The 14043-nt window shown below is 41.5% G+C and overlaps 1 protein-coding gene across 1 annotated transcript; it reads left to right on the top strand.

The window, feature by feature from the left end:
* The first annotated feature begins 12186 nt into the window (after window positions 1-12186).
* atp5mf (ATP synthase membrane subunit f) lies at window positions 12187-13915 on the top strand. Its single transcript, XM_068718822.1, has 4 exons — window positions 12187-12262; window positions 12962-13069; window positions 13517-13633; window positions 13766-13915. The coding sequence occupies exons 1-4, from the start codon at window positions 12187-12189 to the stop codon at window positions 13792-13794; spliced, it is 330 nt and encodes a 109-aa protein (XP_068574923.1). The 3' UTR covers window positions 13795-13915.
* Window positions 13916-14043: the final 128 nt, after the last annotated feature.

Here is a 14043-nt window from a genome sequence, read left to right as displayed (position 1 = left end):
CAGCTTTGAAAAGACAGTAGACGCTCTGCTGACTGGACTGGACCTCCCTGCTCCTTTGATCTCGATATGATTGCTGTTTCTCAGCATCATCCTGACTGCATGCTTCATTGTTCTCACACTTTAAACTCTGACGATACCATACTGCAGCTTTTTCTCAAGGATTGACCACAGATTAAGAACAAAAAGATCTACAGCAGGCTAGTTTGTGAGGTTTACATTATTAACTTATGCTTTACTGTAGAAGCCGTACACATTAACCTGTTGTGGCTTAGTAAATTGCTGTCTGCCTGTTTTTAAGGATGCCAGTGGCACGGCTCCTTGGTCCAGACTGAAATATTACAACAACTATTGGATGGATTCATGTCCCCCTCAGAATGAATACAACTTTTGTGATCCCATGACTTTTCATCTAGTGCCATCATCGGGTAACCTGACCTGCCAGATGGTTTGTTACACATCTGAGAAGCCATCATTGGAAACATTTTGGAAAAAGAAAAACAATGTAAAAAATACTTGGAAGGTGATTGGATGAAGCATCTGTCAATTAAACTCTTACAGAAGCCAGTGAGGAGAAGAGCAAAAACATTTTCTCCATCAAGAAAAGCCTTCAGTGTCATTCTTTGCTCTCCTTTCAATGAAGAAATGCTCTCCAGTTATCCAGTTCTGATATAACTGATGCCATTGCAGCATCTACGCTAACCTCTTCAGGAGCCTCCATTGTTGTTTAGAATGAGCAGTCGCCTACCTGTCCTCTCTCTCACACCTGAGCCACGCCCAAAGCTGCTAGCAGCTCCTCACAGGGTGCTCTGGCTTACCAGACTCAAACGCATTACTTGAAACCTGACCGGATGGATTTTTGTGTGATATGCTATCCTGCGATTCTAGCGTGCATCTCGTGATATTTAGAGAATCCAGCTGCCTAAATGCTAACATGCTAAACTGAAATGGTGACACACAGTACAACACATACCTGCTCAGCATGTTAGCATTGTCATTGTGAGCATGTTAGCATGATGACAGCAGAATTTAACTCAACGAACCTCTATGTTAGCATGGCAGTACATTTTGTTTATAATCTTGTCTATATTAGGTTTTAAATGTGCAATAGTTTAAATTTTTTATTTAAAGGAGTAGTTTTGCAAGTTGTGCTGGCTGGTGGTTAAGTTAGAGAGAGAAATACATTTTAAAATATTTAAATGTTTACTCACTGACTGCATTTTCTGTAAAAAATAAATAAACAAATATGGATGATTTAAATCTGCCGTGTGAAGAATGTTTACATTCAGTGTCACTCACAAAAACACATTTTTGTGTCTCCTTGAGCTCTAACAAATGGGTCAAATGCTTTTCCTTTATCGAAAGCATTTGCAAAGCCTGCTATTTAGAAATATTTTAAATCCAGCATTGTTTCCATTTCATTGTTTAATCTTGCAGTCTTCTTCTTTTGTTTGCATTGCAGCATAGAAAACTCCACAGGGAGCCTTTGAATAGAGTGCTGCTGTGCTAACTGTGTGAACGATTTGAAAAACTGAGCTTGGAATTGCAATACCAATACTCATTCAGTTGGTCAAAATCAGGCCTGAATATTCATCATAAGTAAATATTAAGACAGAAATAATACTTTACTTTCCAGTTCATTTCAGTTCCACATTGCTATCCAAGGAAATAAAATCATGATTTACAGTAAAAGATACAAAACTGTAGCAATGAAAGCCAAAGAAACACTTAAAAAATGCCAACTGCATTTGAAACAGCGCCAATGAAACAACACTAATCTGTGATTTATCAAGCTAACTGTCATTTATGAGACGTACAAACATATCGTGTGGCATAGCAGGCGTTTTGATGCCGGTCCAGAAACACGTTCTTGAGATTAATTTAATCTGTGTAAAATCCTCTGGATCAAGAGGGCGTTGTTTTCTTGTTGTCTGCCTGCTTATCTCTTTAGCTGTATGCCTCTCACTGTCCCTGTCTGTCTGTGTTATAATTGAGTTGCTAAATTCCTGTCTTTCTGTCTGTCTGTCTGTCTGTCTGTCTGTCTGTCTGTCTGTCTGTCTGTCTGTCTGTCTGTCTGTCTGTCCTGCCCTTCTAGCTCTCCATTTGGCTGCATGCCTTTCTCGCTCTCTCCAGGTCTGTCTGTTGCTTTTATTTCTCCCTCAGCTGGTGAGAAGCCTTGCAGCTCTGGAATTATGCTAATACTAATTGTTAGTCGTGTTGTTTTAGCCCACAGCAATCTGTCCAGGAAGAATGAGTTACTCAACTTTTTGCGTGTGTCTGTGTGTAGGTGTGTGTGTGTGTGTGTGTGTGTGTGTGTGTGTGTGTGTGTGTGTGTATGTGTGTGTGTGTCCCATAAACATTTTTCTGTGCAGATGTTTGTTATGAATGTGTGAAAAGGTCAGACCATGTTACGCCTCCGTCCATTACATGGAATTATGTTTCTGTACAACCCACAGCCTGCGGCACTGTACTGACTGAGGTGTCTATAAGTCTGTGTGCGTCTTTCAACCTTTTTATCAATGTGAATGTTCACATGGATGTGTGTTGGACTGCTCCTGTGTGTATGCATTGATTTTATACTGATTTACTACATGTATATATACTCTCTAACACTATCTCACAGTGTGTGTGTGTGTGTGTGTGTGTGTGTGTGTGTGTGTGTGTGTGTGTGTGTGTGTGTGTTTCTCTGTGTGTGTGTGTCTATCCCTCCATCCGCTCATACATCCCTCCTTCCAGCCTGAAAAGATGCTGAGCCTCAACAGTGTCTATATTTAGCTGCCGGTTCAATCAATGACGGCAGAACCACAGCGCCATGACTCTGCATACTGATAGTACTACCGCCTGCCGCCACCTCCCCTCACCTCTGGAGAAGGAGATGAAGAAAGGCGGGGAAATAGGCAAATTAGAGAAATGACGACAAGAAAATGAGAGCAAAGCCACCAAAAAAAAAAGAAAAACGACAAAAAAATCAAAGACAGAGAGACAGCGGGGCCTTAATCCTATCTCACGGATAGAGGAAGACAGGAGGGAGTGAGAGAAATAGGCACCGGGAGGCAGAAGAGGAGGAGGTAATGATGTGCAGAAGGTGAAGAAGAAGAGGGATGAAAAAGGAAAGAGACAAGTGTAAAAGCAGAGAAAGAGGGATGGTTGGAGAGAGAGAGAAGGGAAGATATCAAGATATAGGGATAATATGGATGAAGACAGAGAGACAGAAAGTAGACAGAGAAAGAGAAGAAAAGCTGCAGTGTCTGAGGAAAGAGAAGCAGAGAGAAATTAGTTCCTTAGAGATGGAGAGACTGAGGGAAGAGAGGGAGGGAGAAAGAGATGCCAGGGGAGGGAAAAGAAAGAGAGAATTCACACAACAGACTGCAGGGTTCTCTCTAACGAAAGAGCAGAGGGTACTTTGTGTGTGCGATGCAGCCGAGTGGATTTGGAGGGAAATGAAAAGCAGAGAGGCGTATAGAGGAGGTGGGAATGGTACATTGAGAGGAGATAGAGTCAGCGAAAGAGAGAGAGAGAGAGAGAGAGAGAGAGAGAGAGAGAGAGAGAGAGAGAGAGAGAGTCTATCGACACTATTGAGACTCTACTCAGGTGTGACAAAGAGAGACTGAGCAGAAAGAAAAATAGATATGAAATCATTTGACATGCAGTGAAGCACTGTGGACTGGAGAGAGAGCTCAGAATTGAGTCACTGCTTGCCGGTGTCACAACAAATCCTGTGACCCATCAGAATATGTGACCAGATTACGAATTTTGCCATATTATTCCCTAGTATATATGGAATATTTAAAAATGTGTGGAAAAGCCGAGAGTGAGAAGAGAAGCTCAATACCACTGTCATGTTCCTCAGTTAAATTTAATGCAACAGCCAGTTAGCTTAGCTTAGCACAAAGACTGATAACAATGGGACACATTGGCTCTGTCCAAAGGGAACACAATCCACCTAGAAGCACATCTGAAATAATGTAACGGTAATTAGTGAGCTTTAAAGATGTGCTTACACACATATACAGTTGTGTTCTGTCTATTTCTGTAAGCTGCAGAGACATACACACTCACACAGGCACACAATCTCTCACTGCTCTCAAAGTATCTCTGTATCTTTTTCTCTCCCAAGATGTGCATACAAATGCAAACACACTCAAACAGAGTATACACACACACACACACACTCTTGCACACACACACATACACGCTTGCGCTCTAAGTTTCCAGGAAAACTGGAAAGCGCCTTGAGCACTCGGAAAGCACTTGCTGTAAATCCACACTACTGTTATGTTTGGCTGTGATCTGTTCTGTGCCGGAATTACATGAAGACACAAGCAGAGCACAACGTCTTTTTGTCTGTCTATGTAACACAGAAACACACACAGGCACATTGAAACGACACAGGTCATGTACTCTTATAAGGGCCATCTATTGACATCATTCTGTACTTTATCCCTCAGCCCTATTGATCCCATCAAGCTAAAACTCATTCTAAACCCAAATCCTAAACTAACCTGGACCTTAAACGTTTCTTATAACAATACTTTGACATTTTGGGAAAAGTCAGATGGATTAATGTCTAATGTCTGTATGTTAAATGTAAAGGTACAGCCAGCACCTGGTTAGCTTAGCTTAGAATAATTAGGATATGTACCATAAAAATATGAGATTGCTATCAATCTTCTAATCTATTATTCTAGGATCTGCACAAGAAAGTGAATAAATGTATTTCGCAAAACGTAGAGATATAGACAGACAGAGAGACAGGCAAGACAGACAGACAGATGGACAGATAGCAGTATAGAAAGCGGCAGACGAAGAGAGAAATCTTCTTTCATGACTGAGATCATTCTATTCATAGTTCTGTTTTGCCGTTTCCCTTTCAAATCTGATCCATGCTCTCTGGAGAGGTTTGTCTCTCCGTGTGTTTTTGTTTGTCTGCATGTGTGTACTTTCTCTCTCAGTCAGTTCAAGCTTTTAGAGCTCTGTTAAACAAATCTCTGCTCTGAAACTCAACGCCATGTAACCAAAGCTCAGAGACACAAAGAGAGTCTCTCTCTCTCTCTCTCTCTCTCTCTCTCTCTCTCTCTCTCTCTCTCTCTCTCTCTCTCTCTCTCTCTCTCTCTCTCTCTCTCTCTCTCTCTCTCATCGTCTCCATCTTACGCCCGGTGTTTATTATAGGTTGCTATGTAACAACCAGCCCCTTTACCATTTCAATTACACAGCTCTGCTTGTGTGTGTGCATATTTGTATTCTCTCTGTGTGTTTTAATGTGTGTGTGCTATAATTGTATTTTTCTCTGTCCTCAGCTGCAGTATTTTGCAGTCAAGCAATAGGACCAATCTGGGTCTAATCTGCTGCAGAGGCTTAAGGCCATGTCTACTTCACCTTCCACTGCCACGCAGACAACACCGTCACCCAGTTCATTCTGTCCCGCAGTGGTCAGTTAGGAATCCAGAAACACCGCTTGACAACAGAAAACAATACCGAATTTTGTGAGGCTGTACACAACTGTGCTTTGAACTAAATTCTAGCATGACAACATGTTCACAAGGCTATGCTAACATGCTGATGTTTAGCAGGTATAATGTTAACCATGTTTAATATCTTGGTTTAGCATGTTAGCTTGCTAACATTTGCTAATTAGCAGAAATCACAAAGTACAGATGAGGCTGATGGGAATTAATAGGGAATGATTAGTTAAACCAAAGCTCTGGACACATTTTAATGTTGACCTTATGATGGTGTTAGAGGAGAGTTAATCAGCAAAGACATTACAACTGATAAAAAAGTAGAATTCTAATTAAATCAAGGTGTTGCAAGCTTTTTCAAGATTAAGAAATAGGATCTTGGAAATGTTTTCCATTTGAAAGAAAAAAAAAAAAGATTCACACAAAAGCTTGCTGCTCCTTCTTTAAATAAAAATCTGCTACGTCCAGCTCTTTATCTACTGGCTTGTACAGTTCTGTTTTATAGAGACATATAACTGTGTCCTTGCAGTAACAATGAAAATTTATGTTACGTTCAGAATTAATAGGGCAAAGTGGAGGAGAAACAGAGTGCCAAAGATGCTCCAGGCAGTTTCTGCTCCGGGTAAGGATAAGAGGGTCAGATCGACTGAGGCTTTCCACTGAAGAGAGTATAACGCACGTTCCAGAGACAAGCCCAGCATCACAAGTGATCAAACAAACTGGTGTAATCAATGGGGTTGATGCATGTGAGGGGATTGTGTAGCTGATATTTACAATAGTATATATCTCTTTTTCTCTTTGACCCCAGGAGAAAAGGACACTGTGATAACAGGTTTATTTATGCATGTGAGCATGTTTAAAACTAGACAGAAAAGTGGCTAATTAATGGAATGGAAAAAATAACCATCTCCACTGAGATGTCCTTGAGCAAGGCAGATTATGTATACGTACAGCAGCTGTATGACTAACTGACTAATGAAGTCTGTTCATTATGCGAAGATTTGCGACAAGTTGGTGAACAAAGTGGAGCATTTAGCTGCTAAACAGTCAGCTAATTCCTCCAGGAGGTGGTGGAGACCAAACGCAGAGTTAAAAGGAGAGTAAATATTGGACTCACTTTTGCAAGGTGGTCAGAAAAAAGGCTCCAAATGAATGCTAATGTTGCTCTATGTCTTGTTTCTGGATGTGTAAATAGGTAACTGTTTGCTAACAAGTTTGTCATATCAACTTAAAAAGGTTATGATATTGTAGTGTTGCATTCACATCTTATTGGACAGAGCTATATGCTAGCTGTTTCCCTTTTCTTCAGGTCTTTATGCTAAGCTAAGCTAAGCTAAGCACCTCCTGGCTCTAGCTCCACCTTTAATGCACACATGAGAGTGATAGCAGTGCTCTCATTTAAGTCTCGGAAAGATAGCAAATAAGAAATACATGTCAAAGTATTTCTTTAAAAGTAGAAAGAAGGTCAATGTTGAGCACATTAGCTCATTCTCAGCAGTTTGACAAAAAAGGTGAAATGTTCTACACCGATAGAATTATGAAGCTTTGTGCTATCAAACAATGTACACTTTGTCGAGGATAAGTGAGGATAAGTACCACCTTTATCATTCTACAAACGCTTTACAAATAATTCCGCCACTTCTTCCATCATTACCAGATTCAAGCAAAGTTTGAAGTACTGCAGGTCTGTTTTGTATTCAGCAGAGGTGTAGCTTCGATTAGTCAACGTGCCATTAGCGCCCATTACATTTAAGTGTGTGAGTGAATGTGAAAGTTTGATTTAGTGGCTAAAGCCAATATTGCCGTGAGGAATGAAACGGTCCCTGTGGAGGCTTTCTACACATGTAGTATCCTCTTTCCCCCTCTCTTCATTAATCTATGTCTCTCTCTCTCTCTCTCTCTCTCTCTCACACACTCACACTCTCTCTCACACACACAGACACACACACACACACATACACACACACACACACACACACACACACACACACACACACACAGGTTCCTCTGGGACCCTCATCAGGCCAGCAAGCTCCTTTTAGCAGCTCCCCTGATGATCTCCATATCTCTAATGAGATTATTGTAGTAATAGGAGGGTTGGTGAATCCATTACCCACAACCCACTCCTCCTGCCTGTCTATCTGTTTGGCTCATTTTTGCCCATCTTTCCACCTGTGAGCTCTCAACCGGGAGAGAGAGGAGGAAAAAGAAACATTTACAGGTCAGTAAGAGGAGGAAGAGATGGCTTTCATGATGAGGAGCGAGCTAAGAGAAAAAGAAGAGAGACACAGAGGGCAGAAGAGCAGGAATATTTGGAGGAGAGGAATCGATGTGATAGAGAGGGACGAGAGGAGACAGTAAGGGTGAGACAGTTACAGATGGGTAGAAGAGAAATCACCGGAGAGAGCAGAGAAGTGTTGATTTTAAAGAGAACACAATGGGAAGTCTAAAAAATGAAATGAAAGAGGATGTGGAGCATGAAGGATGGATGAACAGGGAGTGAGTGGGAGAGTGGCTGTTTAAAGGTCATGTGTATTAGAGAGCCGTGTGCAGAGAGAGAGAGACATGGGCTCAGTCCCCTCCTCTCCTCTCTCCTTTTTCCTTTATCTCCCTCCATCATTCTCTTCCTGCTGCCAGTTCACCCTTTGTGTACTTACAGTCTTCATCTTTTTTCTGCCCTCGTCCTCTTTCATCCCTGTCTCCTCTCTCTGTCTGTCTATTCTTTGCCCTCCCTCCCTCCCTCCATCTCTTGTTCTATCTCCCCCCATCTCTCTCCATCAGCTTCAAAGAGCCGTCTCTGTGGCAGACCTCGAGGGCACCTGCCTCTTGAGGTGGAATAAAATCATCCGTTCCCAAGTGCTTTTTTGAGTGTGCGTGTGTGTGTGTGTGTGTGTGTGTGTGTGTGTGTGTGTGTGTGTGTGTGTGTGTGTGTGTGTGTGTGTGTGTGTGTGTGTGTGTGTGTGCTGGTACACACTCCTCTGAAGTGCAGTGAGGCCCTAGGCAGTGCTATAACAAACAAACTAAACCAATGAACACGCAGGTGAGCCTGAACCACAGGGTCATTTCTGGTCTCTAAATGAGTTTATGTTACAGAGTTGTCGGTAACCTTTACAGTCCAAATGAAAATGTGTGTGCTCGCGTCTATCTCTGCACGTGTGCACAGTGTGTCATTGTGTGTTTACGTCTCTGTATGTTTGCATCTGAGTGCATGTGTGTGTGTGTAGGTGTTCGATGAGTGCATTTGGGAGTCTGCCACCTCTGGGGGCGAGTGCCGGCTTCTCAGCAGCATCGAGTGAGATTGGATTAGAGGTTCTGGCGCTGTGTGTAAATCAGACAGACGTAAGATGTTGGTTCAAACAAGTGTGTGACTTTCATGATGAGTTTTCTGCTCAAGTGGGCACCTATAAATTTGATTGGGCTCCAAAAATAGCTATGCACGGCTTTTAATGGTCCATTTTTTTTGTTTTCATCAGCTACATTCAAATTTGTACAGAGAATCAGGACAGTGTCTCTGCCACAACTTCAAAGCTGCACTAATATTTTCATATTAACAATGGATCTCAAGACTACTTGTGTATAAAAGGAGTCCCTCACATTGATGAACCTAAAGAGAATTAGCACAGAGTCTGCAGCACTTCATTATTTCATGGACAAAAGAACATTTCTCCAATAGAAAGCAAAATTGGCAACACTGGAGTGTTCAGCGAAGAGAGCCGACTCATCAATGTCTAAGACCAAAACCTGGAAAAGATCCATCCATGTTCAACACAAATATATATGTGTATATATACACACATAAATACTGTTCATGTGTGTATATATGTATGTGTGTGTGTGTGTGTGTGTGTGTGTGTGTGTGTGTGTGTGTGTGGAAGAGAGATGCAGTGAAAACGGGGGAAAAACAGGGTGGATGTTGAACATCTACAGTATATGAGTCCTCCATCTAATGCAGGTCATTAGAGTGAAGCAGGAAAATTAGAGAGAGAGAGATTAGAGGAGGGCTGTATTGATTGGTGGGCGTGTTGAGAAGGGACCTGAACTACCACAGCACCACCTCTGCCACTCACACACACAAACACAAACACTAGCCTCAATAAGATGTTCGCTATATCTTCAGGTACATTATGTGTACCAGCGCTACTGGCTGTTGTGCTGCTCATTGATCGGCTCCTCTTGAAAAAAAAAAAAAGTATTCCTTTGACAGAGTGTCGAGAGACAGTGTGGAAAACCCTTCAGGTCAATATTTCAAAATGCATGAGCTCTGACACGCTTTTGAAAGGAGAGAGAGGTTTAACATGGGATTGTACAAAAAACTGAGGAATCAGAATAGATGTGTATATTTAGATACCCATAAGTAGCTGGGTCAAAGCATTTTCAAATTATATTGTGACTTTGAACATACAGGTGCTGGTCACATAATTAGAATATCATCAAAAAGTTGATTTATTTCACTAATTTCATTGAAAAAGTGAAACTTGTCCATTATATTCATTCATTACACAGACTGATATATTTCAAATGTTATTTCTTTTAATTTTGATGATTATAACTGACAACTAAGGAAAATCCCAAATTCAGTATCTCAGAAAATTAGAATATTACTTAAGACCAATACAAAGAAAGGATTTTTAGAAGTCTTGGCCAACTGAAAAGTATGAACATGAAAAGTATGAGCATGTACAGCACTCAATACTTAGTTGGGGCTCCTTTTGCCTGAATTACTGCAGCAATGCGGCATGGAGTCGATCAGTCTGTGGCACTGCTCAGGTGTTATGAGAGCCCAGGTTGCTCTGATAGTGGCCTTCAGCTCTTCTGCATTGTTGGGTCTGGCATTTCGCATCATCCTCTTCAGGCGAGTTTGCTGGCCAATTAAGAACAGGGATACCATGGTCCTTAAACCAGGTACTGGTTGCTTTGGCACTGTGTGCAGGTGCCAAGTCCTGTTGGAAAATGAAATCTGCATCTCCATAAAGTTGGTCAGCAGCAGGAAGCATGAAGCGCTCTAAAACTTCCTGGTATACGGCTGCGTTGACCTTGGACCTCAGAAAACACAGTGGACCAACACCAGCAGATGACATGGCGCCCCAAACCATCACTGACTATGGAAACTTTACACTGGACCTCAAGCAACGTGGATTGTGTGTCTCTCCTCTCTTCCTCCAGACTCTGGGACCCTGATTTCCAAAGGAAATGCAAAATTTACTTTCATCAGAGAACATAACTTTGGACCACTCAGCAGCAGTCCAGTCCTTTTTGTCTTTAGCCCAGGCGAGACACTTCTGACGCTGTCTGTTGTTCAAGAGTGGCTTGACACAAGGAATGCGACAGCTGAAACCCATGTCTTGCATAAGTCTGTGCGTAGTGGTTCTTGAAGCACTGACTCCAGCTGCAGTCCACTCTTTCTGAATCTCCCCCACATTTTTTAATCGGTTTTGTTTCACAATCCTCTCCAGGGTGCGGTTATCCCTATTGCTTGTACACTTTTTTTCTACCACATCTTTTCCTTCCCTTCGCCTCTCTATTAATGTGCTTGGACACAGAGCTCTGCGAACAGCCAGCCTCTTTTGCAATGACCTTTTGTGTCTTGCCCTCCTTGTGCCCGGTGTCAATGGTCGTCTTTTGGACAACTGTCAAGTCAGCAGTCTTCCCCATGATTGTGTAGCCTACAGAACTAGACTGAGAGACCATTTAAAGGCCTTTGCAGGTGTTTTGAGTTAATTAGCTGATTAGAGTGTGGCACCAGGTGTCTTCAATATTGAACCTTTTCACAATATTCTAATTTTCTGAGATACTGAATTTGGGATTTTCCTTAGTTGTCAGTTATAATCATCAAAATTAAAAGATATAACATTTGAAATATATCAGTCTGTGTGTAATGAATGAATATAATAGACAAGTTTCACTTTTTGAATGAAATTAGTGAAATAAATCAACTTTTTGATGATATTTTAATTATATGACCAGCACCTGTATATTAATGCATAAATGCATTTTAAGGGTAACTCCAGTATATTCAAACCTGGATTCACTAAAAGCGCCCCTGACAGGCTCAGATTATTCCTTTATGCGTCTGACAACCTTCTGAAAAGGACCCTACAGAGAAATAAAAAGCTCGTCATTACCTGTCGCTGGATCTGGTCTGTAACAGGTCGCACTCTTTACAGTCTTCTTCCCCTGTGGGCCTCATAGGGTCTCAGCACCCACAGGAACACCATCAGGCTCCAGAGCTCCAACCTTGTGGCATCTTCTGGTTCACCCTTCTCTGAATGTCAGAATCAGAATCAGAATCAGTTTTATTGGCCATGTATGCGTACGCATACAAGGAATTTGACTCGTTTTTCGTTGCTCTCCACGTACACAGAATTTACAACTAAACAGGAAAAAAATATAAAAACTAAAAAAACAAGGACAACACAAAAAAAGGTAAAAGTAGAACAGATGTAAGCATAAACATTTAAAGACTATGTACAATATAAATATATATCCAAAAGTATATATATACAGTGTATGAACATAAACCTAAACAACAATATGAGCAGGTGTCTTGCAATAAATGATAAATGTCCTAAAACATGTCTGACTGGATCTTTAAATACACTTACCGGTAGTTTGTTGTCATTTGTGATTGTGCCTGTTGTTCATGGATGTATGCTTTCAGTTTGAGATTCCTGGTTATGTTTGGTCTGCTGCCCTCTAGTGGAGAGAATTAAAAACTAAATATTCTCCCATAATGCACTTGTTCATTTTATACCCATCATTCCCCGCTGCAAGCTACTTCGCACCAGTCAAGATGGCGGACAGACCAGGTAAACTAGCGTGTCCTCTGCCAGAAAAAACTCTAATTTTCAATTTTGTGTGTTTCGTTGTTGGTATATTTTACGTTTCACAGACGCGTTGTGTTCAGCTGTCACACAGACCGTTTATGAGTCGTCTTTAAGGGTTTTGTCGGACTGAAGGCCGCAGTGAGTCCTTTAAGTCACGCCAAGGACTTTGCGTGTCATTGCCGGTTTAGCAGTTAGAATGAATCAGTCAGTCGCTTTTATACAATTAACTGTCATATCTGCTGATATGAAGCTTTAGATATGACTTGCAGTTTGGCCGATTCTATCATAGTTATGTTGTCTTTGCATGTTTAAATTATGTCTTAAGTTTATGTTGGCTAGCTTGCACGATAGCCTGCAAACCGGTGCATGTTACCGTTAATCTGATCATTAACCAATCTGATCATTTATATGGTTAATTTTAAAAGCAAAACAAATTAACCGAACAGAAATGACACACTAAAGGCAGTGCTTTGATTTACTGTGGGGTTTTGAACGGTGGGCCAAGAGTACCCTGTTGAAAGTAACAAGGCAGACATGAAATGTCAAATGTGTCAACAGTTAGCTCCAGAGATGGAAAGTATTAAAGATCTAAGCGAGCAAGTCGGTGTTAAATTACCAGAGCCACAGCATGTTTGGACAATGTGTGGTCAAACTGTCTCTGTTGTCTCCATTTGTGACCAGTTCCCGTGATCGAGAAGCGGCTGATGGACGTGAAGCTGGGTGAGCTGGGATCCTGGCTTGGAGGTCGAGACTTCACTCCCAACGGCCTCATCTCAGCCGTCCGCAGAGGTGAGACCACCTGTTCTGACTTAAAACTTTATCAAGGGAGGAACTATCGAAAAAAGTTAAAATCACGAAAAATGAGTGTGAAATGCAGGCTTTGTTCGTTTTTCAGAATACCAGCAACCATTTTATAATAAAAAAAAAATTCAGCAGAAGGAAGACAGTATTGTATAAAGGAACATCTTGAATGAAATCAGTCTTTCATTTATGAAACATGATTTCATTCATAGCAATGGGGTCAAGTCCGCTCCTCTCGGCTCAGGAGTTCAGTCCCCCTCAGCAGCTTTGTGAAAATCTCTTCCGAGGAAACGCCTAACTAGACCTTTTTAAAGGGTATTTTTAGTGACATTTCCGAGGGTTCCTAGACGATGAACGGCCCCTGTAGTTGACGAAGGGCTTGAGAATCGAGATGTCTTCAGCTGTGGTTAATGCTGGTTTGCTTTTGTCTTCCAGGCCACGAGAGATACTACAACAAGTACATTAACGTGAAGAAGGGAGGCATCGGCGGTGTAGCTATGCTGCTGGTTGGCTATGTGGCCATGAGCTACCTGTGGGAATACGACCACATCAGTAAGAAATGCATACACTCACTGTTTAGAATGTTCTACCTTTTTTTTTTTTTTACATCAAAGTTGTTTTTCTAATAGTAAAAAAAAAAACTTGCATTTCATTTAAACGTCGTTCTCTCATCTTCTCTTCCAGAACACGACCGCTGGAGGAAGTACCACTGAGCCCCTTCAGCCTTCTGGGGTTGAGCGTTAACCTCTGTTCCCCCTGCTCTTTCTACTCTCAGCTCTGTGTTGAATATGTGACTGTTTTGACCAATAAACAATACTAAGATTTATTGTTGGATATCTTGTTTGGGTGTGAGTTTATATTCCAGTTATTTAGCTGCATCTAAATGTCAGCTGTGTTCATAGTGACAGTTCTCAACTATGAGAAGTGGAGCTACCTCATTGTTGCGTGAATATAACAGGTAA

This window comes from Cebidichthys violaceus, unplaced genomic scaffold (assembly GCF_023349555.1).
Source record: "Cebidichthys violaceus isolate CVI_PGR_0920_01 unplaced genomic scaffold, fCebVio1.0.p SCAF_23, whole genome shotgun sequence".
Lineage (NCBI taxonomy): Eukaryota > Metazoa > Chordata > Actinopteri > Perciformes > Stichaeidae > Cebidichthys > Cebidichthys violaceus.
This window is presented reverse-complemented; position numbering and strand designations above follow the sequence as displayed.

Excerpts from the sequence above, each read along its gene's own strand:
- atp5mf (XM_068718822.1), top strand. The coding sequence starts at position 12,187 with ATGCACTTGTTCATTTTATACCCATCATTCCCCGCTGCAAGCTACTTC. Across the intron at positions 13,070-13,516 it reads CATCTCAGCCGTCCGCAGAG|GCCACGAGAGATACTACAAC; the intron begins GTGAGACCACCT and ends TTTGTCTTCCAG. Across the intron at positions 13,634-13,765 it reads GTGGGAATACGACCACATCA|AACACGACCGCTGGAGGAAG; the intron begins GTAAGAAATGCA and ends CTTCTCTTCCAG.